This window comes from Drosophila pseudoobscura, chromosome 2 (genome assembly GCF_009870125.1).
Source record: "Drosophila pseudoobscura strain MV-25-SWS-2005 chromosome 2, UCI_Dpse_MV25, whole genome shotgun sequence".
In the NCBI taxonomy this organism is placed as follows: Eukaryota; Metazoa; Arthropoda; class Insecta; order Diptera; family Drosophilidae; genus Drosophila; species Drosophila pseudoobscura.
Window position 1 is genome coordinate 22483984 of NC_046679.1, and position 23584 is coordinate 22507567.

The 23584-nt window shown below is 45.3% G+C and overlaps 7 protein-coding genes across 11 annotated transcripts; 2 read left to right on the top strand and 5 right to left on the bottom strand.

The window, feature by feature from the left end:
* Positions 1-9: 9 nt before the first annotated feature.
* Positions 10-1243, bottom strand: 7B2 (Secretogranin_V domain-containing protein 7B2). The gene is made up of 2 exons (XM_002137720.3): positions 1102-1243; positions 10-1033 (listed from the first exon to the last, which is right to left on the bottom strand). Exons 1-2 carry the CDS (start codon positions 1127-1129, stop codon positions 240-242), a joined length of 822 nt encoding a protein of 273 aa, XP_002137756.2. The 5' UTR covers positions 1130-1243; the 3' UTR covers positions 10-239.
* On the bottom strand, positions 1178-2827 carry LOC6897613 (transcription factor Ouib). The gene is made up of 3 exons (XM_002137721.3): positions 2634-2827; positions 1954-2567; positions 1178-1891 (listed from the first exon to the last, which is right to left on the bottom strand). Exons 1-3 carry the CDS (start codon positions 2757-2759, stop codon positions 1645-1647), a joined length of 987 nt encoding a protein of 328 aa, XP_002137757.2. The 5' UTR covers positions 2760-2827; the 3' UTR covers positions 1178-1644.
* A 217-nt stretch (positions 2828-3044) lies between these two features.
* hd (humpty dumpty) lies at positions 3045-5062 on the top strand. Its single transcript, XM_001359356.5, has 3 exons — positions 3045-3198; positions 3268-3428; positions 3497-5062. Exons 1-3 carry the CDS (start codon positions 3151-3153, stop codon positions 4986-4988), a joined length of 1701 nt encoding a protein of 566 aa, XP_001359393.2. The 5' UTR covers positions 3045-3150; the 3' UTR covers positions 4989-5062.
* Polr2F (RNA polymerase II subunit RpII18) lies at positions 5013-5660 on the bottom strand. Its single transcript, XM_001359357.5, has 2 exons — positions 5503-5660; positions 5013-5436 (listed from the first exon to the last, which is right to left on the bottom strand). Exons 1-2 carry the CDS (start codon positions 5529-5531, stop codon positions 5070-5072), a joined length of 396 nt encoding a protein of 131 aa, XP_001359394.2. The 5' UTR covers positions 5532-5660; the 3' UTR covers positions 5013-5069.
* Positions 5661-6215: 555 nt separating this feature from the next.
* Positions 6216-8717, bottom strand: LOC6897614 (uncharacterized). 3 transcript variants are annotated; one of them, XM_033385849.1, is made up of 4 exons: positions 8605-8717; positions 8053-8542; positions 7445-7984; positions 6216-7318 (listed from the first exon to the last, which is right to left on the bottom strand). In XM_033385849.1, exons 2-4 carry the CDS (start codon positions 8054-8056, stop codon positions 6327-6329), a joined length of 1536 nt encoding a protein of 511 aa, XP_033241740.1. In that variant the 5' UTR covers positions 8057-8542; positions 8605-8717; the 3' UTR covers positions 6216-6326. The 3 variants fall into 3 exon arrangements, with proteins under 3 accessions (XP_033241740.1, XP_033241739.1, XP_015037831.2); XM_033385848.1 differs by having other exon boundaries at positions 6216-7222; positions 7349-7984; XM_015182345.2 differs by having other exon boundaries at positions 6217-7984.
* A 2796-nt stretch (positions 8718-11513) lies between these two features.
* LOC6897615 (altered inheritance of mitochondria protein 3) lies at positions 11514-12987 on the bottom strand. Its single transcript, XM_033385850.1, has 2 exons — positions 12829-12987; positions 11514-12769 (listed from the first exon to the last, which is right to left on the bottom strand). Exons 1-2 carry the CDS (start codon positions 12830-12832, stop codon positions 11538-11540), a joined length of 1236 nt encoding a protein of 411 aa, XP_033241741.1. The 5' UTR covers positions 12833-12987; the 3' UTR covers positions 11514-11537.
* Positions 12988-14513: 1526 nt separating this feature from the next.
* Cerk (Ceramide kinase) lies at positions 14514-22892 on the top strand. 3 transcript variants are annotated; one of them, XM_001359358.4, is made up of 4 exons: positions 14514-15016; positions 20376-22148; positions 22203-22402; positions 22465-22892. In XM_001359358.4, exons 2-4 carry the CDS (start codon positions 20406-20408, stop codon positions 22592-22594), a joined length of 2073 nt encoding a protein of 690 aa, XP_001359395.2. In that variant the 5' UTR covers positions 14514-15016; positions 20376-20405; the 3' UTR covers positions 22595-22892. The 3 variants fall into 3 exon arrangements, with proteins under 3 accessions (XP_001359395.2, XP_015037832.2, XP_015037833.2); XM_015182346.2 differs by lacking the exon at positions 14514-15016 and adding an exon at positions 17510-17569; XM_015182347.2 differs by lacking the exon at positions 14514-15016 and adding an exon at positions 18155-18390.
* Positions 22893-23584: the final 692 nt, after the last annotated feature.

Below are 23584 nucleotides of genomic sequence, written 5' to 3' on the forward strand. Positions count from 1 at the left end.
CACACTCTCTTGTTGTTTCTGGCTTTGAGCCCTCGTTTAATATGAATAACTTTATTTGGTGGTGTAGTATGGGGACTGTAAATATTTGTATAGACTCTGCTTGGAAGCTCCACTGAGCGGGACAACATTAATAACCAACTATGATAGCTAATAATAGTAGTAGACACCCAAATACCGAAAACGAATTAAATATGCTTCGTAGATGTATGAGTTTACGTGAGGACCCAACACCCAATCGCTTAGTGGAAGAGCATGTTGCCCTTCTTGGCGGCTATGGGCAGGCGATCGCCCTGGAGGAACGGATTCATGACAGCGTCCATGCGTGGATCGGGCATGGCCGGATAGCCGGCCTTCTTTACCAAACTGTTGACATTGTTGAGGCTATTCTCCTGGCCCATCTGGAGGATGTACTGCTCCACGGCCGAGTTGAGGTCGCCTTTGTCCGAGCCAGAATCGGCACTGTCCTGCTCCGAGCAGTCGAACATATGCTCGTTGTCGCAGGTGCAGTCCTGGGCAGCCTGGAACTCGCGACTGAAGATGGCCGTGTTTTCAAAGTCCATTAGGCAGCTGCCTCCCTGGGAGTCCATGTCATAGCCCTCAGGGCAGGGATTGGGTGGATTGCAGTAGGCTGGCAAGCCAGCATCGTTCTTCACAATATTGTTGAACCGGTTGGGCCCCTCGCCCATGCCGCCCGAGATGAACTGGTGACCCCAAAGCGAGCTGTGCTGCAGGAATTCGTGATCCCGCAGCGAGGGATTCGAGTTGACAGCCGACTGCAGCACACAGTCGCTGCCGCCATCGCACAGCCTGGAATACTCTGATCGAGAGACGAGATCCACATTGTCCTTGGGCGCAACGGCTGCCATATCGCCATCATTGTCCACATCGTAGTAGCCTACCTGCATGTCGTTATCCATGCGATTGAGCAGATCCGTTAGCAGAACATCAGCGAAAATGTTATCCTTCGAGCCATAGGACTGCACCTGCGAGCCCCCCGACACCAGAAGGAGCATGTAAATCAGCATTTTAAGACCTGAAAATCGTCGAATGCCATTTATTCAGCTTAAATGATATATTTTTCACTATTTTTAAAGAACTCACTTTGCGACCGGGACAACATATTGCGCATTTTCACTGAAATATCACTGTCCACGTAGAAGTTTGGTAAGTTTATTGATTTTTCGGGCGCCAGCTGCTTTAATCACTCGGGTATCTGTATGTATAACAATGTTATACGGTTGGTTCTCTCGGTGCCGATGTGCTGACTACCAGTTGAATACTCAGAATACTCGAAAAGTGCATTCCCAGCCCTCTTTATAAATCATTTAAAGCTGATAAGATGGTAAAAAAAGTGCGCAGGCGCGTTCTATGAAAGCTTTTTCGGGTTGGGAAAGTCCTACCTCCAGAAAAGCATGTTTAAATGTTATAGAATTGAAACAACAGTATTTTAAATATGTACTAGGAAACTATGTACTTCATAGTATATGCACCTTCGTGCATAGTGCATATGTATGTGGTCAGCCAATTTAATTCCCTTCAACATTGAAAAAAATACAAATTTAAAATGAAAAATCATACTTCGATTCTCAAAGAGATTCTAAGTAGGAAATAGTTCAAATAAATCCAGAATAATGATTTGAAAGATTAATCACTATCTAAGATACCCATCAAATCAATTTCATCCTGAATTTTTTTAAGAGCGCGTTTGTGATTCTTTGATTGCTTATGTGCCACCAGGAGCGGTTTGGTCATGAAACCTTTGCTGCATGGCTCACATTTGTATTTCATATTTGTGGCCGTGTGTGTGGCATGATGTTCACTTAGTTCCGAAACACAGGAGAATATCTTTCCGCACTGCAGACAGGGATAAGGTCGTTCATTTTCATGGGCTCTGTAGGAGTATATAAATTAAATTAATTAAGTGTCAGAAAGTGCTCCTTTTTATTGTCTTACTTTTCATGGCGTAGCTTGGCGTCCATTGAAACGAACACTTTACCACAAGTCGAGCATTTGAACTGCCGCCATTGCCCATTATGGAATTGCGAGCGATGCTGTTTCAAATCCGTCTTTTTCGTGAAGGTTTCGGGGCATTCTGTACATGGGAAGAACATCTTCATTTCCTTCCGTTCTTGATGCGCATCCAAGTGCTCATTGTAGGCGTATTCGTCGTCGTAGAACTGACCGCATTGTTCACATATGAAGAAGTTACGGCGTCGCTTTGCTACTCGTCTCATCTGCTCTTCCTTTATCTCAGCTTTGTACGCCTCTTCCGCTGCGATAAGCACAGCCGCCTGGGCATCCTCATCGTCCTCTACGTCATCCCCTTCGACAAACCCCAAGATCTCCATGTCATCGTTATTGGTTGGCTCCAATTGGTCCGCATCAATTTCGATTTCGTGGAGCTCCGGAATTGGAAACTTCCTGCGGTCCTCTTCAGTGGTCTTCATGACCATCTCCAGCAAGTACTTTTGGGAGAAGATGCAACGCTCGCGAAACTTCACAGCAAGATCCAGTTCGGAGAAGCAGCGCTCGCAGATAAACTCCGGTAACCCTTGATTGGTAGACAACTGGAAAGGACAACCAATAATGGTATAATGTAACAATAACATTAACATTGCCACTGATTACATTACCTCGACACCAGTTATCATTTTCAGTTGGCAAAGCAGCTTTCCGCGCATGTATTTGAACAAATGTCTTTCGCGTTTCTTGTCCTTTATTTTATTAGCGCAAATCCGGCAAACTAGTTTGATATCCATGATTTTTTATTATTTATTTATAAAAACTTTACACGCAAATGATGTGACCCTGAGCCATAGAGATGAGCACCGATAGAGATGGCGTGTATTGGTATCGTATCGTGTGCACTGTCGTCAAATAAGCTATTTTATAGCTAATTTTCACTATTTCAAGTTTCATGGATATACTAATTTGCAACTAAATTCCTCGCAACTTAAAGCTGTGCAGCTAATTAAGTTAATAGAATGTTTTATTCAATAAATTCAATTATACTATATCGGTGTTCAATGTATCGATACCAGCCAGCCATCTGTTGAATTGTTTTTGATTACGGTCACACCGAAGTGGAAATTTGCGCGGGAGATTTGCTGAATTGCAAATTTTTATTTTATTTTACCCATACCATAAGCCATGTCCAGCGACGCTACACTAGCATCCAAATGGACCCGTCCAGATGATGTGCGCATTAAGTGAAAATTTCAGCTCAGCTAAACCAAAACATATATGTAAATCTCTGGAATTTTGCAGTTTATCAAGCTCCAACGGCTTAAACAAAAGAAGAAACAATTGGCAGCACGTGTAAGCAATAACAACAATTGCAAAAGGCCAACACTACAATTGGATGAGACTGATAAGAGCAAACTTTTAGAAGCAAAACTAGCGCAGAAAAGAAAGAATCCCTTTGCCAAGTGAGTGTTCATTTTTAATTTTGTAGATCAGCTGTTGACCTAAAAACCATATGAGCTACTTCTCTCAGATCCACAGAAGTTGCGAAAAAGCAGAGAGTTGAGGCCGAGGTCCACGACCTGCCTGTGGTCACGGCCTCCTCCTGCTTTGTCCGAGAGACGCCCACACGTCCGCCGGCGGCCAAGCTTGTGCTACAGAAATTCGATGCCCAGGCCTTTGCCAAGCTGCTGCAGCAGCCGTACGCCGAAGAAGAGGACGATGCCGCACTGGCTGCTCAACAGAAGCACACAGCGCATCTGCCTGTGGACTGGTGCCTGAAGACGCGCGCTCGCTTCTTTTGCCCCACGGAACTGCCTGCCATTCAGTTGAAGACCTCCCAACTGGCCAGCGGACTGACCAGCTTCGTGCGCTGCATCGACACCCAACAGTCGGAGAGCACGCTGGACATCTCGGATGCCACGCGTTTCAACCAGTGCACCTACTACTGGCAGCATCCGCATCTGCCCTGGCTGACGCTCTACCCGCGCAACTCCAAGGAGAACATCGGTGTGACGGTCGGCGAGCGCGAACGAAAGGCGCTGGCCGAGGAGTGGGACTACAGCTTCCGCGGACTCTTCCAGTTGCTGCGTGCCCGCCAGTGCCCCTACTTCTATTTGTGCGCCAACTCGTTCACGGTGCTGTTCCGGGCAGCGGGAATTGGCGGCCGCGCCGAGAGTCATGCCCTTGTCACACCCTCCACGCGTGGCATGAGGATGGCCCTGCGCCAGGAGGGAATAGAGTTTACCATGCCCCTGAAGAGCGAAGCAGGTGGTGGCGATGGCAGCTTCACAGAGGAGAGCAGCAGCAGCTCTACGATGGATGCACCAGAGGAAGCTTCGGTACCTCCTCCTACCGGAGAAGATGATGAGGACGATGATGAGGCCTGGCTGGAGAGCTTGGGCGTCGACGAGCGAGAACTACGACGCATACAGTCCTCCCACGCTAGGAAACAGCAGGCAGCCGAGATGCGAGAGGATTTCAGCGACAACTCGCTGCTGCTCATTGATGGAGTGGAGTGCCAAGGATTCTTCAGCTATCTGCTGAATGCCAAGAGCGCCATCAGCAATGTGGGTCGTCTGGCGGGAGTGCCACCCACTCTGCTGTCGCCAGTTGCATTCCCGAAGGCTACCATGCAGCACCTGGTACCGCGCTCCAAAAAGGTTCGACTCGATGGCGTGGATTACTTCAGCATCGACATCAAGGGCCTGATCCTGCCCACATTTCTGCCCAGCGTAGCGGAGCTGCTCTGCGAGACGCGCCAGATGTTCAGCTCCACTCTGGCCAGTAGCACCAATACCTTGGCCTTCAGCAAGGCCTCGCAGAAAGTTCTAGATTCGCCAGAAGCGCCTCAGGAGGACCGAAAGGAAGACACCGCGGCCGACCAGGTGTTTGGCGAGCAGAATCTCTCAGAGTGCGGCCTCCTGCCATCCGTGGTGGGCTCTATCTGTCGCACTGGTCAGCATGCTGTCGGACTTCTAGAACGTGTGTGCTATCAGCGGGGCGAGGGCTATGCTTGGAGTTGATTAATTCGACAGTTGGCCAACAGCTTGTCTTAAGTTGTATATTTGTTGTATGTAATAAAGTTGCTATGTATATACCCCGGTCTAGTTGTCCACCATGATGAGCTCGTCGATGCTCCAATCCTCGTAGGAATGATCAGGTAGATAGCGGCGTATGATGATAGGTATCTTCTTCTGCTTCAGCTCTTTCATGGCGATCTGCAGGGGATCCGTTTCGCCGTCCAGCTCCACCATGATGGGTGCGCACATGGCAATCTGCAGAGCCCGCGTGCCCAGGACGCGCGCACGCTCATATTTCGTCATGTATTTGGTGGTAATGCGCTTCGACTTGGGCACACCGCCGCCTCCTGTTCCACCGGGCGCAATAATCTCAATGTTATCCGCCTCTTCCTCCGGATTAATATCTTCATCTACATCCTCGTCAACGTCGTCGAAATCGTCTCCACCAACGCTGTAAGAGTCAGAGATCGTGTGACGGAGTCCGGGTGGAATATTGACACTTTTCAGCGATACTTACTCATCATTGCCGTAATCCTCTTCATCCATAGTATGTTTGGTTTTAATATCAATTAATAAGTGATTTAGAAATAAAATAGCTTTTTATTCGGCGTGTTTTCGCGTGTTTTCACCAGTATGACCTTATCGACAAAATATACCGTCCGACCCTTAGAAATATTCCGAAACATACCGTCTCATTTGAAAAATATACCGTAAATATACTGACGAATTCAGTTCATTTATACATATTCCTCAATTTTGATATTCCGTCGAATATTACCATCTATATAGAACATTTAGCCATGTCCACATAATTTTATACGATTGTTGAATCAATTTTTTACTTAACTGGCTTATTTTGCATACTTGCTTTTAGTGGATTTTGTCTAAACAAAGGTTTTAGTGAAAAGGTCAGCAAAATACAACGTAAGAGAAAAATCGTTCCTACTGCTCAATTTAGATATTCCGTTGAATAATGCTGAATAACCCCTTAGATCTGCCCATATAATTGATTTCCTGTATATCCTGATCCCGATACTTATTTCGTCTCTGTAAGAAGAAAATAAGTTGCAAAATATTGTGGAAATAGCTTTAAAACAGAGAGGAAGATCAAGAAAATATACAGTCAAAGAAAAAAGTCAACACACAGCACCAATTTTGAGATATTTCGGAGTTTTGCAATCAAAATCAAAAAAGTTGGTTTGCCATTATTTGAGGTATTAATGGATAGTGATTTATTAGATTATTAAATTGTTCAACATTTCGCCGACGTTCAACGTTAACACCTGGTTTTGGAGATTTCTGATTGCGAAAGTAGAAGCCGTTTGGTTGGGCCGTTTCACCTTACCCGCGAGGGAAGGAAGGTATATTTTGTCCTGGAGATTGCGGCGATGGTGGATTTTCCGGATAATTTCGCGGGAGCGGGCGTGGCGGGTTCTCATTGCCCGGAATCTGAGCATAGTCATAATCGATGTGAGTGCGTATATTAACATTTCGCAGACGTCCGATACCACCACGCTGATCACTGTCAAATCGATCTGGATCATAGTTAGCCATTGGATTCATCTCCGGGGCTCTTCGGGATGTGCACTGGTGTTGGTAATACTGATCGACAGGTTCGCTTATACCCGCCCCATGACGGGCTTGTCCTATACGCTGCAACGGTCTGATCGACTCGTTTGGTTGTGCGCGAGCATCGGTATCGATAGCTGCTGGCGCTGCTTCCGAAGATTCCCCAAAGTCGCACCTCGGACCCAGCGGATCCATCTGATCCGAATCCACCGGATCCAGCGAATCCATCGTATTGGCCATCTGTCTGCCCAACACAGGCACGGGATACGCATTGGGGTAACAGTTTCCCCCACCTCTGTGACTTCTATGTCCGCTTTGTCCTCTTTGCCCGCACTGCCCTTGCTTAAAGCATCGCACCTGAGCTGGTGGCCGCTTTGATCTCTGGCACCCCGAATCCGTCTGCCGTCGACTGCTCTCTGGAGGCGTCTGTTTGCTGCATCTCTTTGTACGCTTAGAAACAGGCGGAGCCGATTGCTCGAGATAGGCATTGTCATCGTCCAAATTACAGTTCTCATGGTCAAAGGATCGGTCTTGAGTTCTTGGTTCGGGAGGGAAACAGACCTGCTGAGCAGCTGGCCTCATCGGTGGAGCCAACGTCGCCTTACAGCAGCAGAGCATTTCATTGCCGAAACCACCCCTCTGGCCATGGTCAACGGACCGCTCTTGAGTTCTTGTTTCGGGGGGAGAAGAGACTTTCTGAGCTGCTGGCCTCATCGGTGGAGCCATCGTCGCCTTACAGCAGCAGAGCATTTCATTGCCGAAACCACCCCTCTGGTCAATGGACCGCTCTTGAGTTCTTGGTTCGGGGGGAGAAGAGACTTTCTGAGCTGCTGGCCTCATCGGTGCAGCCATCGTCGCCTTACAGCAGCAGAGCATTTCATTGCCGAAACCACCCCTCTGGCCATGGTCAACGGACCGCTCTTGAGTTCTTGGTTCGGGAGGAGAACAGACCTGCTGAGCTGCTGGCCTCATCGGTGTCGGGTTCTTTGGCACACAGTAGCAGAGCATTTCATTGCCGAAACTAGCCCTCTGCCCATCCGTCTGGTCGAAGGATTGCTCTTGAAATGGTGGTGCGGGGGGGACACAGAATTGCTGAGCTGCTGGCCTCATCGATGGAGGCATCGTTGGCATGCAGCAGCACTGTGGAAGCACATAAACTGGCGTCCAGTCCATGGGACAGACATTGTCAAAATTTGTGGCACCAAACTGAACGCTTGCTGGAGGCAGCAGCGCCGGAGGACAGAAGCTAGTATCATCGTTGAAAGTCTGGGGACTTGGCCGTGGCCGAACCGCCGGTGGCTGCTGCGGGCGACATTGCGGTTTTTGCGGCGGAGGCTGGTCCGAACAACAGCTGCAGGTACTGTCATTGGAGCAACTATCGGATGACAGGTCACAATCCGATCGCTCCGAACTATAGCTAGAGCGGTTCCCTAGCGAAATAGATCGGATTGAAATTGGGTTGGATTTTGTTGTGTGCTTTATGCTGGCTGTTACTTGCCCATTGGCTATAACATTTGGTTTATTGTTGGCGCATATTGAGAGGTTTGAGAAGGCCGAGACTGGGATATTGAGAGAAAACTGAAAATTTGGATAGCTTTGAATTTAGAAATGTGTTCCATTGCCCTTGGCCGAGTGTTTGCCTTCGCAAGTAGCGCCTGCTACGCCTGTTCAACAGATCCCTGGGCAAACGATCCCTGGGAAGCCGATCATCCATTATTGAACAACGCAACTACTGCCTTTCGAGCTGTGATTGCAGTGTCCGCAGTGGTAGCGACTTTGGCCAGCGGGCCTCTCTCGAATCGCAGGGTTTTCTGCTTCCAAGTGTCCCGGAAATCCTGGTGGTGGGCCTCGGTACACTTTACACCCACCGGTTGGGGGTCCTTGCGGTACTACTCGTGCTGGTTGATGTTGCACTTCGTTCTCCGTAATTATCGTTACGCTACCAGTCATCCCGCACGGGCACTGTTTGCACTTGTTGGATTTGGCTTCTGCGCAGATAAAATCAGATTAATCAGATCAAATTCGTTAATAAAAATTAATTTTCACTTACTGCGACCCATTTTAGATCAAATGTAGACGTAGACACAAGCAGGGCAAGGAACACAATGAACACAATGAACACAAGGAACACAATGAAACAGATCTGGCAACTGCTAAGACTGTTGAAAGTGCTCCGTAAGTAAGACACTTAATACATGGCACCTTTCTCGTGCTCTTTTTCGTTTCCTTTACATTTTATACCCGATACAAAGAGTATAGGGCTATATTTCTTAGTTTTGTGGTGGAAGTGGGCGTGTGCAGCCCCCAGAAGGAAGCGTTTTCGACCCTGTGTCTACAAATTTCGACCTGCTCCTTTCCTCCCCCACATCCACGTTCTTGAAGATACGAGTAATCCAACTACTGCAGTGGCTACGCAAAGCCTTCCACTGGCTTACTCACTATCTCCCTCTCTATCACACACTCCTCCTCGTACAGTGTGCGTGCTATGGCGGAGGTGAGCGAAAATTCGAATAAAATAGATCATTAGGTGGAAGGAGGATAAGCAAAGATCTAATTCATCCCATTACAAGTGCGAGCAAATTTCAAAGAGATCGCTTAGAGATCCCGCCTCTCCTTTAGGAGAGAACAGCCATACAAAAGTATCGTAAAAGCATACAAGTAAATGTATGATATCCAGATGGAAAATTGTTGGATCTTTGGACTTGATGTCCTGCAGCAAGCAGAGTTTCTTATTTAAAAGTACTTAGCTTTAAATTAAACAAATAAACCCCCCGGAAGTTTACACCACTCTATCCTGCTCGAAATGATATTTGGCAAAATAATCCCTACCAAAATAAGCTCCAGAATTGGAAGGAAGTTGGTTGTACGTGTATGCTACCTGGCCATAAGCTATAACATTTGGTTTATTTTTCGCAGTTTGTTGCTGAAAGGTTTAGAAAGACCGAGAGTAAGACAAGATCTGGGATACCGAAAGAACACTGGAAATTTGGATAGCTTTAAAACTGCCCTTGGCCGAGTGTTCAACAGATCCATCATAGAATAACGCACTTCTTTTTTGAAGAACTGCACCTTCCGCAGGTCTTTTTGCAAGGGAATGAGGATTTCGGTGGAGGATCCGCCACTGATTGGCACCATCGACACCCCTCAGATTGTGATTGGCCGTGAACTGCTGGCACTACCTGTGCTGCTGGTACTGCTTGTGGTTGGTATCCAGGCGGGAAAATTACCGTTACGCTACCAGTCAGCTTGCACGCACATCGTTTGCCCTTGTCGGAGCTGGACTCTGCACAATTAAAGTTTGGTAGGACAATGCGTATATATTATAACACATTCGCTTATACTTACTGCGATCCATTTTATCTCAGCCTGGCCAAGGCAACAACATACAGGCCAAAAAACGCAATAGAACAGATCTGGCAGCTACTAAAATTGTGGAAAGTATTTCTTTTATAATAAACTTATCTTGACAACTTTCTCGTCGTTTTTTTTTTGGCTTTATTTGCTCAACTCGAACCTTCTACTGAAACGTTTCGTTCTCGTGCAGAGTCGCGATTTTTGAATTTTCTACCATTTCCATTAGCGTGCTACTGGAATCTGTAATGACTTTGAAACTCTATACAAAGCTTCCTTTATGCAGAGCATTTTAATAGTTAAAGTAGATCTGGATCTGTGGCAATTCGTTCCTTAATTACTGACTCGCCAACGAGAGCAACAAGGACCAGAGAACCTGCTTCTTCAAAAGTATTTAGCATACAAATAAATAAATAAACCTCCCCAATCTGGCCCTCTCCAAGAAATTCCGGAATTGAATGGGATTTTGTTGTGCTTCTTATGCCTGCCCATTTAGCTATAACATTTGGTTTATTTTTCGTAGTTTGTTGCTGAAAGGTTTAGAAAGGCCGAGAGTATAAATGTCTACAATTGCCCTTGGCCGAGTGTTTCTGTAGCGCCTTCTGCTCCTGTTCAACATATCCCTGGGTTAACGACTCCATCATAGAATAACGCACTTCTTTTTGGAAGAGCTGCAGCTTCTGCAGGTCTTTTTGCAAGGGGATGAGGAGTTCGGTGGAGGATCCGGAACTGATTGGCACCATTGACACCCCTCGGATTGTGATTGCCCGTGAACTGCTGGCACTACCTGTGCTGCTGGTACTGGTTGTGGTTGGTATCCAGACGGGCACGCACATTGTTTGTCTTTGTCGGAGCTGGACTCTGCACAATTAAAGTGTGGTAGGACAATGCGAATTTCTTAATACACATTCGCTTATACTTACTGCGACCCATTTTATCTCAGCCTGGCCAAGGCAACAACATACAGGCCAAAAAACGCAACGAAACAGATCTGACAGCTACTAAAATTGTGGAAATTGTATTGTATTTCTTTTATAATAAACTTAATCTTGACAACTTTCTCGTTGTTTTTTTCGTTTTATTTGCTCAACTCGAACCTTCTACTGAAACGTTTCGTTCTCGTGCAGAGTCGCGATTTTTGAATTTTCTACCGTTTCCATTAGCGTGCTACTGGAATCTGTAATGACTTTGAAACTCTATACAAAGCTTCCCTTATTCAGAGCATTTTAATAGTTAAAGTAGGCCAGATCTGGATCTGTGGCAATTCGTTCCTTAATTACTGACTCGCCAACGAGAGCAACAAGGACCAGAGAACCTGCTTCTTCAAAATTATTTAGCATACAAATAAATAAATAAACCTCCCCAATCTGGCCCTCTCTAAGAAATTCCGGAATAGGATGGGATATTGCTGTGCTTCTTATGCCTGCCCATTTAGCTATAACATTTGGTTTATTGTCCACATTTTGTTGCTGAAAAATTTAGGGAAGCGTAGAGTAGCTTAGCTGGGTTGTTGAAGCAGCACTGAGAATTTGGAAGATTTTAAATTTAGAAATGTGTTCCATTGCCCATTCACATTCCAGGCCGAGTAGCTTCGTGGGGGATGCGAGCGCCTGCTACGCCTGTTCGGATCGATCACTGAATAGCACACTTCTTTTTATGCGAACAGTGTCCGCATTTGCCCCTCCCGTTAGCCTGGTACGTCGGTGGACCCGAATAGGGCTGACCGCAGCCCACGTAGGCATGAGTGAGTTCCCTAGCAGGGGGTGGTGCTTCTTTCGCGGTTGGCTTGACCGGCGTTTTGCAGAAACAGTCCACTTTCTTCTTCTCGTGGCAGTTGCATCGCAACGCCGGTACTCCGGGCACCATCCCGGGCCCTTCCTGCAGAGAATCTGGCTTTCGTTGGGGACGAGTGCACGTATAGGTATCCGCAACTGGCAGGTCGTCCTCCTCTGGCTGCCCTGCACCCGTTGCTGCTACCGGACGTTTGCGACCACCAGGTCCAATTTTCGTATTGCGGGTCCTGTTTTTACCGCAATTGCAACTCATGGTGGCGTTTTTTCTCTTTTGAACTTTTGTAGTTGGTAAAACACAGCTCGCCACTTCCGTTTGCTTCTGCCCCGGCTGCAGTTCTGGCTGCGACATTGGCTGGTCGTAGCCCCCCACTTGCTGTGGCGCCACGTAGGACTGCTCTCGCGGCAGCGGTGGTGGCGAGTACTGTGGCGTCGACTGTGCCTGGGGATACTGCGGCGATAGTTGTCCTGCGGCGTATTGTGGTGGTGATTGCGCCATGGGGTATGTTTGCCTCACTGCCTGGGGGCTGGGGGCCGACTGGTATTGAACGAACGACGGATCCTGGCGGAATGCTGGATCTTGGCGGTATCCTGTGGATCGCGGTGCAGCATCTGTCGTACATTGTTCCGGGGGGTATTGTCCTTGGAATCTTTGGCAGTAGCCGTGACATCCTCCCCCTCCGGTTCCTGGTTGTTGCGGTTGGCCTTGCTGTGGTGGGGATTGCGCTATTGGTAGGTATCTAGCTTCTTGTATCTGGGTGGAGTCCTGTGGCTGCAAAGTTGATTGATAACGCGGTTCCTGCGGCTGCAAGGTCGATTGATAGCGTGCTTCCTGTGGCTGCAAAGTTGATTGATAGCGAGGCTGCTGCTGGTATATTTGTTGCTGGTATTGGTCCGACTGGTATTCTGATTGCCGTTGTTGTGGAGGCATCTGCGAGTACGTTAGATCCTCTGGTGGTTGCTGCTGGGGCGGGGGTGGCGGTGGCTGGGAGCGGGGCTGCTGTGGCGTGCCTGTTGTCGCTATGCTACCACTTACGCCGCAAGGGCAGTTGGTGCACTTGCCACAGGGGGTTGCTGCAAGCATGAACCACTCGTTATTGCGGCTAGACAGTCAAAATAAAACGAATACTCACACATTTTCGCTCACTTACTGGCCGGAAACAAAATGGGAACACATCTGACATCTACAACAAATGTTGAACGTATGCCCCAAATAATGAGACACTTCCTACTTGGCACTTTTTTCCAACTGTTTTATTATACCTGAACCTCGAGGAGCATAGGGGTATATTGGGGGTATGAAGGTGGATGTCTGTAACACCCAGAAGGAAGCGTTTCCGATTTCATAAAGTATATATATTCTAGACCGGCATCAGCAGCCGAGTCGATATTGCCATATCTGACTGTCCGTCCGTCTGTCCCGATGAGCGCCTAGTTCTCAGAGACTACAAGACTATAAGTTAGAGCAACCAAATTTTTTTGTGAAGGCTCCTCTCATATCTCTGGAGAGATGTGAGAATAAAAAAAGTGGCATATGTAAAAAAAGGCAAAAAAAAAAATGGAAACATAAATGGTTCAACTAATTTTTATGACATTTTTTTGGAAGAAAATCAATTTATCGCTTTTTGAACAACGATACCAAACGAAATATAAATTATATTGTATTACAATTACATAAATCATAAGGTCATATACATATGTATGTGTTGTATATACTGACTGAGTACCGGGTATACCATTTACCATTGTCTTTTCTGAATACAGACTCCAAACTCCTCTGGATACTTGCTTTTTTTGCAGGACTACGCTGTTGGATTTAAATGGTTTCCACAAGACATAGTCAAACCGAGCCGACCGAAGGGTCACCAATAGTTGCATCTACAGTTTTACTGGCGGACCTTTATATTTCAGCCCTTTGTGGCTCCTAACAGGCTTCGGCTTGATGGAATGGAATAGTCCAGAAAGAGTTGCTGATCGTGGAGGCCTCGAGCTGCGCTCGCTATACCAAGAAAATAAAAAAGACAAGAAAAATATGGTACATTGCAATTTTGTTCAATAATCAATCAATGACTCCAACGTCAAAAGACGTTTATTTCAAATTAAGGTAAGTCAAATAATTACATATGTTTATAATTGTGACAAGGATGTTGAATACTTATATGTATTTTTATTTAATATGTCAAAAACAAAACAATCTGAGATAATTTCTTAACTAATTACGTTTTTAATCAGTTTCTTCATATTATATTAACGAAAAAGGGTATACAAATGCCCAAACTCCGGTTGACGTCCATACTTACGTTACATTCCATACTCACTTACGTTACCACTGTTTTTTGTTGATCATTTTGGCTTAAACCATGTTTTAGACACAATATAATAAAAAGGAGTACTTAAACATAGCTAATCTTGTAGAAAATGTATTCGTCAGAGCTAAAGGTTTTAGTTAGTCAGAATTATTCAACGGAATATCAAAATTGAGCAATAGTAACGATTTTTCTCTTACGTTTTATTACGTTTTACTCTCTGACCTTCTTCGTTAAAACCTTTTTTAGACTAAATCCAACAAAAGCAAGTATATATATCAAACCAGTCAAGTAGAAATTAATTCAAAAATCGTATAAAATTATGTGGGCATGGCTAAATGTTCTATCTAGCTAGTAATATTCCACGGACGATCAAAAACGAGGAATATGTATAATAGAACTTGAACTCGTCAGTATACTTACGGTATATTTTTAAAATGAGACGATATATTTTGGTATATTTCTGAGGGTCGACCGGCATATTTCAACGATAAACACGAGGTCACACTGCGCCACACTCAAAAAAAAAATTCTTCGAGCGGGGTCGGTTGCGTCGCGCGTTTTTCTTGTCTTTAGAAAAACATTTTAAAATGTGCAATGCATAAGCTATAAACAATCAGTTCTGTGCATTAAAATATTTAGTTTTAAAGTGCTTGTTTAGTGTGGAATTCGAATCATAATTGGTTGTAGAGCCGAAGTTTGTGGGAAACAACCCTTTCCGACGTGTAAATCTTCCCTTCGAGCATTTCTAACGGCAGTTTGAGTTTGTTATTGCAAATTCTTCTGTACAGAGTTTTTGAGTAGTTAAAGTACCTAATTGAAAAAGTCATTAAGAATTGCCGTTAGTTTTCCCGTCTTATCTGTATATGTGTGTGCTTGAGAGTGTGTTAAGTGCGCGAAAGTGCAATGCGTGTCCGTATTGAATTTTCTTGATTTCCCCAACCGCGACGTAGCTGCATTCAACACTTACACACGGTGTTTGTATGGATATACGGATATACCTACAATATAATAGGTAAGTTGTCCCCACACCCCACCCCTGCCTCGTTTAGTCAATTACAATCAGCAACCGGCATTCCAATTGGATATTGGATACTCTTGCAACAACAGTAAAACATTTCTAGCTATTGAAATAATGGGCAGACAAACAAGTCGGGCACACATACATGAATGTATACACACAAATTCTCTCCCCACACACTCACAGGAATTCCGCAAGCTCACACGCACACACACACACAAAAGCTACAGCTGAGTTGTTGCTGTTGTTCTCACAGCTGTCTGGTATTGTGATAACTGTGTAAGGGAGAATTCCAGCGGGGGAGAGGATGGAATGATGCTGCCCCCAATTGGTTTCGCTCCATCTCTGTCTAATACTCTCCCCCTCACACATGCTGTTTTAGGCGAGTGCGAGTGCACTGAAAAAGCCCTGCTGTTCGGGCGTTGCAACCCATTCCCATTTGGCACGTGGCCAGGAGCTAGAACAACTGTAAATGCATACCAGATACAGTGGTCACTGAATAAGAATTACTTTTAAAGAATAGAAATTATAGAATTTCTAAAAACTAAAACTAAACCAAAAGAAAGTTCAATTTAATTTATGAATTAAGTCTCTTTGGAAAGTGTAGCAAAGTGGTTCTTTTCTGAGAGCTATCCCTGTACCTTATACAATTTTTGTTTAATTTCACTGCAATTTACATTTCTTTAAATCATTTTGTTTAGCCATAAAACAAAAAGTTTCTTTAGAACAATTTCCTTTTGATTTTCTTTGGCCAGCTGGTTTTCCTGGCTTTCTGGGTCACAGATTAATGGCTTCACACATTTTAGTGGGAGCTCCTAATGTTATTTCTCTTATCGATTGCGTGTGTGTCTGTTTGGTGTCTGAAAGGTCAGACGTGGGCTGGATCTATGACCGACTGCGACAAAGCGGGTCAAGTTTGTAACAGCCGGTGCACAAGGGTTAAGTAAGAACATGTTAAAGGGGTATTAAGATAGCGGTAAATACCCTACTGCTTCTCACTTAGCAAGCAGTTTAATTTCTTCCATTCAAATTGAATTTTAAAGCCAATTATTGTGGTCTTAAGTGGTTTCTTTTTACTTATCAAAGAAATGGTACTTTTTGCTATATTTGATAAATGTGTCCTCTTATCGGTGGACTCTCCCTCTGTGGAGGGAGTCAACATTTCCGCTCTGAAAACACAGACACACAGATTGATTTATATTTTATCGTATGCCACGAGGTCTTTTACTCCGCTCCGCTCAAAAGTGTCTTACAAGCTTTAATGTATTTTAATTAAATATTTATTGATATCATGTGTTCGGATATGAGTCACTTTTAGTGAAATTTACAACTAAGAACTCTGTTTGTGGGACACACATGTTCGAAAATGTCCAAAAAATTATCTATTATTATCGATTCGTAAGATTTTCAGTGTGAAAGTTCGAGAATATCAAATATGTATCTCTAGGAATCATGCCCCTTTTCTACACGTTGTACCCTAACCCCCATATAATACTAGATGTCATCGGTCATATCTTATCTTTGGTAAACGAATAGCGCAAAAAAATATATAGTATTCTCCGATTGCTACCCGAGATAACCCTCGAATACACATATGTACACGCACACATACATATGTACATGCGTCGTATATGGGGTACTAAAGCACTCGAATGTTATTGTTTGGTTTTAGCGATAAGTCCCGTCCTTCTGAACAATAGATTCTTTGTGGTTTGTACTCTCACAAAGGGCAGTACTCTCGTACGTAATGGAGCCAGTTTGTTTGACTAATCGACAAACTATGATGTTAAACAGGTAATCATTGCATCGCTTGCGTGACCCTTAATTAGGGGCTAACATCATCATTTTGTAGAGATTCGTGGCATTTGAAAACAACAAATGGGAATAACAGCCGCCATTAGCGGCATTTATTAAGAATATGTCCCCCATTTTTTTTATTTTTCTGGAATAGGAAATGAGTGGTTTCCCCCCAATCAGAAATATCCTCCACTTTCCGTTCATATTTGATTTTATTTACTTATCGTGTATTTTGTTTACACATTTCCTGAGGGGGCCGCCTCTTGTTTTTTCCGCTGAGAGGTACATCCATTCCCCCATCCCCCATTTATGATTGATTTGTACATAGAAAACAGAGAGAGAGAGAGAGTGCAAAGCAAACATTTATTTTGAGCCCATGTTTATTTATAATTAAGTTTTGTTCGTATTCCCTCTACAAAAGGCATTTCGTTTGTAAAAATTAATTACTTTTTGGCATCAAAAATAGCTTCGAGTGTCGGGCTCTGCCTTTAAGATGGCAAAAAACGAGAAAGTGAAGATTTATGTATAATATAATGAGGTTTCTTCAGCGATGTATCCCTAGACAGGGACTATAAATATATCTCGCACCGTACCAATCCAATTAATGGTTTCGGGCCTCCAGAAAGGGCTCTAATGTATCTGAATCCCTTCCCACAATCCCCTCTTTTCAAAACTAGTAATCTAGATCACATTTTCCCTTTATTTTTAGTCAAATAAAATAAAATCTATAGCACTTCAGAGAATTGATTGGTAAGTTCTTTAAGTTCTTCCCTCCCCCTGTTTGAGGCATCATTTAAACCAAACATTCCGATGGCCAAAATAAACTTTTTATATTTGAACGACGACCATAAAAAAGAAAACATTAAAGCGAGCTTAATTAACTTTTTGCACTGCCATTTGAGTGCCCTTCATGGCCGAATGGCTGCAGTTAAAGACCCCATCAAAATATGAGCATCTGAATGTCAAGATCGGAATATATATACATATATACCCGTACCCGTACGAGTAGTGGCAGGAAATGATTCAAAACTGGCTGCAGAGTCACAAGTATTGCCGCAGCTGCCGTTTCAATGCAGTTTCCGCTGAGATCTTGAGTACAAGCCCGGTTATTTTGTGAACAACAGAGCGATTCAAGGCGAAGGTCAAGCCGTGTGCTGCACGCAATCGGAGCGGAGAGGAGAGAGCAGAGTAGCAGAGATTGGAGTAGACGAGAGAGAACTCGTTTTCCAAACTGCTTTTTGAGAGCGAACGCAGCTTCCTCACTCTGCTGCTGCTGTGGCTGAGTGGCTGAGCGATTCTAAAACTTAGTTTTTTTGCGGGTTTTGGGTGCTGCGGATCGGTCCGGTCCGTTCTGTTCCGTTCCGTCTGTCTGGCTGTCGCACTTTTCAGTGGGGGATAACCTTGAACATTGCTCACACGACGCGTGAAACGGGGGTCTCTGGTCCGCCGTCCGTCGTCTGTCAACCGTCGGTGTTTTCAGTTCTGGTTTCAAGTATCCAAGTGTCTGGTCTCTAATTAGCAACAACAAAGTGCTGGAGCTCTCGAGAGAGTCGCCTCGTGGCTGACTAAAGGTATGACTAACTAAACATTGAATATATTATATTTCTACACGGCATGGTGGGGCGTACAAGGGTAAACACAGGTGGAAGAAGGTGGAGAAAAACAATTAACTATGCTATATTGTGCTATAAGCTTGAAACTTGAAATTCCACGTTAACTTTAGACTTTGAAAATCAAACAAAAAGGTATAGAATGCCCCTACATCTACCTCTTTTAATGATTATAGTATTCATATTAAATCAGTATAGGTTTTATCTACCAAACTGTTCTCTAACAAGAAAGTATTCCTTGGATAATCGGGGGACTACATTGATCTCTGGATATATTGAATTACTGGATATCCCCATATTCGAAATATCATTGAACACATTCTCCTTTCCACTCTCTTAAATAAATTTGCATAGACATATGACAATATTCAGTTTGTTCTTCTCAAATAAGAAAAAGATTCATTGTTCTTCGGGGCATAATTCTTAAGAACTCAACTCTCAAAGATGTTTATCCCAGAGTTTATTTTCGGTGTCTCTCGCTCTCTGGATCTCCGTATCTCTTTTTGTGTCAAATATCTAATGCATACAATTTATAGAGCAAACATGACCTGAATGTGGGAGTAGTTGCCAGCATTGAAATTACTATGAAATACGAGTGTTCTGGAGATTATTTTTAAGGAATTCCGTCTTTTTTATGGTATTTTAATGAAACACTTTGATTGCTTCGAGTTTTGCTGTGATTTCTAAAGAGCTTCAAAAGCAATTCTTGGATTTCTTGGGGAAATCTTGGGTCTTGAATGATCTACTTCCCTTTTCCCTTGCATTTCCCGCTTGAAATTGAGAGTTCAATCAACTCTGCGCCTGCATTGTGTCTTTTGTGTTTCCCCTCAACGATTGCAAAAGCAAGCAACATTTTAAACCAGTTTTTCTTTACAAATTTACACTTTTGCGCAGTGCCCCCAAGGCGTCCGTCCTCACCTCACGTTGGTTCGAGTTCAGTGCGCTATGAGCACGAAATAAGTGTAGCACATACCTATGTACTTATAGCCATATATACATATACAATGTATGGGTACAATCGTGTGCACAATCATGCTTATAAGGTTATATGGTAAGAGGTGGAACAAGTTCTCAGAATGTGCACTTTTTTGTGCCGCTGATAAGCACTGAAACGATGAAGCGACGGTAACTACAACTATATATTTATGGAAGGAAAAGTACAATATTCCTGAAGGGAACTTGCCAGTAATCCCATAAGCAGTGCACTGCTTGATGGAAAACGTGATAGTGGATGGCATACCAGGGGGAATTTTATTTTTACTCAAGGGAAAGATATACATATGTTGTAAATGGGAGGGAACCCATGTGCACTAAATGTCAGTTAAATAAGGGTTTGACTATCTTTAAGGTGCTTATAGATGGGTGTCCTTCTGCAGGGAACTCCCCTTAAATTATACTTTTATCCGAAAACTCTACATTTCTGAGTCACACATTCCTATGACCGTTTGCACTGTTTATCAATAATCACTATCATCGTTATGAACCGCATTGATGGATGGTTTGGATACTGCAATATAATGACTGTTATTATACGCCGAAATATGGGTTTAGTTGATGATCATTGAACCGCATAGAACCTTCATTCAACGAACGAATGTTGTTGGGGGTTTCATCAAAGGTTTTCATTCCACAAATCGTTAGCATGGAAATGCTAATGACTCTGAAAGATTTGATTGGATTACTGGATCTGGGGGAGGGGGGTAACCCCCGCACTCTGTACTCTTTACCTGTTCTTTTATCGCCTCTTCCTCTATCTCTCATTACATCAATTAAGACGAAAAAAAGAGAATGGAGGCGACGCGTCGTCGTAACTCAAAATTAATGGCAGAGACGAATCACCTTTTCTTCACCTCTCAGCAGCTCCACCACTCCCCCTGCTGCTCCCTCCTGTGCCCTACCGTTTGCCGTTTCTAATGGAAACCTGTTTTCTTTTCTGCCTTTTTCAGCGCCGACAAAGCCATCGACGGAGAGCAGAGATGACGCAAAGCAAACAGTCACTGGGGGGGTCATCCACCTACGCCCCCTGCTCCTCCAACAACTATGGGACCTGCTGCTCCGCCACAGCCACGGCAACAGCAGCGGGAGACCCTTCGCCGTCGCATGACATTCTGCTGAACAATTTCCAGCTAAAGAAAAAGTCCTATCGGGTGCTGCTCCATGGCCAGCAGCTGGTGTGGGAGCGCATGCAGAAGGTGAAGCAGTCGAAGAGCAGCCAGGAGACCAAGGCGCCGCTGCCCGAGGATCCGCCCTCGCCGGAGGGACAGCGCGGCTATGGCCCCAAGAGTCACATACTCCATGTGGACGATGTGATCAGCGTGCGGGCGGGAGACACAAAGATAGCCTCCATCCAGCCGCCGAATCCCCAGGCCATAAATGCCCAGGGGGAAGCCGATACCAGGCCCACTTCTCAGTACCTGACCATCAACTATGCCCTGCGCCTGACCAAGTCCCAGACGGACTGCAACCGCTGGGAGCTGCGACGCCTCACGTTCTTCAATGCGGACCCGTACATTGTGCGGCAGTGGGACCAGGAGCTGCAGGCACGCCTCCACCAGCCATCGAGCACGCGAATGCGAGTGCGCCGCCTGCTGGTGTTCATCAATCCGTATGGCGGGCGGAAGGCCGGCTCGCAGACCTATGAGCGGCATGTGCGGCCCATATTCCAGTTGGCGGGCATCGATGCCACGTGCATTACCACCCAGCGGGCGAATCAGGTGAGGGACATCCTGCTGAGCCACGACCTGAGCTGCTACGACGCCGTCTGCTGTGTGGGTGGCGACGGCACTGTGGCGGAGGTCATCAACGGCCTGCTGTTCCGGCGAATGCGGGAACTGGGCATCGATGAGCAACGACCCTCGTACATACCGCGACCTGAGATCCCAGTGGGTGTAATCCCAGCCGGAAGCACGGACACCATTGCCTACAGCATGCATGGGACGGCAGATGTCCGGACGGCGGCCATACATGTGATCCTCGGCCAGCATCGCGGCCTGGACGTCTGCAGCGTGAGCAACAGCCAATCGCTGCTGAGGTTCTGCGCCAGCGTCCTCAGCTATGGCTACCTGGGGGATGTGGCTGCCCAGAGCGAGAACTACCGCTGGATGGGGCCCAAGAGATACGAGTACAGCGGCGTCAAGGCCTTCATCAACAACCGGGGCTACGACGCCGAGCTGCGGCTGCTGGAGGAGCCGGATCTGCAGCCCACGCCGCTGGAGGAGCATCTCCCGCAGAGTCCGGACAGTGTATGCTCTCTGGGCGAGTCTGTGCCCTCCATTTGCTATGCCAATTGCCAGCGCTGCAGCTTTGCCAGCTCCATGCAGGAGCAGCAACGCTCCTCTCTGTTTGTCCACGGGGAAGACGCAGAAGTGGAGAACACAAGCAGCGCCACACTGGAGGAGGCCGACCCAGAGGAGTCCCATCTAACGCCCAGCGAGGCGGCTCTACTCAGACCCAGGCCGCGGCCCAACAAGCTCCAGCTGCCAGTGGGCAGCGTCCACTCCATGAAGAGCCTTGCCTCTGAGCAATGGAAAGTCATAAAGGGCAACTTCTTCATGATCTGCGGCGCCAATATAACCTGTGCCTGCGCCCGCAGTCCCAACGGAATCTCCCGGTATAGTCATCTGGGCGATGGCTGCCTGGATCTGATTCTCGTCAAGAAGACCTCTCTGCTCAATAACGTGAGATTTCTGTTGAATACAGCCGGCCGAAGTGGAGATATAGTAAGTATCTAAGTGCTTTGCGCTGGAAGTGTACTAACACAATTTGTTTTACAGCGAAATTTGCCCTTTGTGGATGTCTATCGCACAAGAAAGTTCCAGTTTAGGACATTCGCAGCGGCCAATGGTGAGGACTACAGCATTGCAGGCTCTTGCCAGCCCATAGCACAGGCGGAGGTCGGCAGCAGCTCCTCCTCAGAGTATTCCAGCTGGAACTGTGATGGCGAGGTGGTCACCGACTTGGACATAACCATGAGGTATTGCCTCTTGAGATTCCCTCCAGCAAAAGCTAATGATCGTCCTCTCTCGCACCTTCCAGATCGCATTGCCAGCTTATAGAGGTCTTCATGCGCGGTCCGCATTCCTATAGCAAGCCGCTCAAGAGCGGCACTGCCCCCTCAACGCCAGCCAGCTCCAGCGACAATGTGTATTGCTGCTGCAAGGACTAGAAGAAGCTTTAAACACAAATTAATCTAAACCTAAATCTAAACCAATTGGCCGTGACAAGTAGCTTGTAGTTTTGCGTAGGGTATTCGTATTTGTACTCGTAGGGGTCTCCCCTCAATTATTATTGTTTTAGCATAGCTCAAAAGAAACCATGTAACTGATATTCTTGACTGTATTACGGCATCTGAAAGATGCGCCAAGCAAACGGAAACATTCCAATCCCCAAAGGAAAGGTCTGCATTATACATACACTGAAATATATGAAATATACATATATATTATATATTGGTATACTGGCAATAAAAACAAAGTGTTATAATGTTTAAATTCAAAATTAAAATTGTTTGCTCTTTTAAGAAATGGATAATTTCGTCTGTCCAACCTATTAAATTCCGATAGCTTTCGGCACACGTATTTATCAGTATCTAAAGATTTCAGATTTGTCTGTAAATTAAACAGGAACCCGAATAATTGATCTACATTTCTGTTGGGCCAGCTCTGAAGCAGTCCGGGTTATACATATGTATGTATATCTCACAAACTGCGATCCAATCCATATCCTATGTATTCATGTCGAACAGAGAATATTATGAAACTTGAAGAATTTTAGCGGAGTTCAGATGAAAGATATCTTGGTTACCTATTTTGTAAGGAAAAAAAGGGATGGATATGCAAGAATACAAACATAGGGTATACAAGTGTCCAGACTCCATAAATGTGCTGTTGATATGTAGCAATTGCGTAGTTACCGTGTCGTAACCATGTAGAGGGGGCTTAATGGGCTAAATTCGTTGCATCCCTGATTTGGTATTTTTTGAGGTCAAAATTCATCTATTAAATAACATTTTTAAAGGTTTATTTAAGAACAAGAGATATATAAACTTTTCGCCCTCTCAAATCGTACTTACGTGCATCATTTATTCCAATGGATTGTATTTAAATCCTTTTCGATCATTCACTTTCAAACCATTTCTATTTGGCGCTCAAGTTTG

What these genes read in the sequence shown, in the direction of transcription:
- 7B2 (XM_002137720.3), bottom strand. Translation starts at nt 1,129, where the DNA reads ATGCGCAATATGTTGTCCCGGTCGCAAA. An exon ending in TATGTTGTCCCGGTCGCAAA is followed by an intron (nt 1,034 to 1,101) that starts GTGAGTTCTTTA and finishes GACGATTTTCAG; the next exon opens with GTCTTAAAATGCTGATTTAC.
- LOC6897613 (XM_002137721.3), bottom strand. Translation starts at nt 2,759, where the DNA reads ATGGATATCAAACTAGTTTGCCGGATTTGCGCTAATAAAATAAAGGAC. An exon ending in AAATGATAACTGGTGTCGAG is followed by an intron (nt 2,568 to 2,633) that starts GTAATGTAATCA and finishes TGTCCTTTCCAG; the next exon opens with TTGTCTACCAATCAAGGGTT. An exon ending in GCCAAGCTACGCCATGAAAA is followed by an intron (nt 1,892 to 1,953) that starts GTAAGACAATAA and finishes ATACTCCTACAG; the next exon opens with AGCCCATGAAAATGAACGAC.
- hd (XM_001359356.5), top strand. Translation starts at nt 3,151, where the DNA reads ATGTCCAGCGACGCTACACTAGCATCCAAATGGACCCGTCCAGATGAT. An exon ending in AATGGACCCGTCCAGATGAT is followed by an intron (nt 3,199 to 3,267) that starts GTGCGCATTAAG and finishes GGAATTTTGCAG; the next exon opens with TTTATCAAGCTCCAACGGCT. An exon ending in AGAAAGAATCCCTTTGCCAA is followed by an intron (nt 3,429 to 3,496) that starts GTGAGTGTTCAT and finishes TACTTCTCTCAG; the next exon opens with ATCCACAGAAGTTGCGAAAA.
- Polr2F (XM_001359357.5), bottom strand. Translation starts at nt 5,531, where the DNA reads ATGGATGAAGAGGATTACGGCAATGATGA. An exon ending in GAGGATTACGGCAATGATGA is followed by an intron (nt 5,437 to 5,502) that starts GTAAGTATCGCT and finishes TGACTCTTACAG; the next exon opens with CGTTGGTGGAGACGATTTCG.
- Cerk (XM_001359358.4), top strand. Translation starts at nt 20,406, where the DNA reads ATGACGCAAAGCAAACAGTCACTGGGGGGGTCATCCACCTACGCCCCC. An exon ending in CCGGCCGAAGTGGAGATATA is followed by an intron (nt 22,149 to 22,202) that starts GTAAGTATCTAA and finishes TTTGTTTTACAG; the next exon opens with CGAAATTTGCCCTTTGTGGA. An exon ending in GACTTGGACATAACCATGAG is followed by an intron (nt 22,403 to 22,464) that starts GTATTGCCTCTT and finishes CGCACCTTCCAG; the next exon opens with ATCGCATTGCCAGCTTATAG.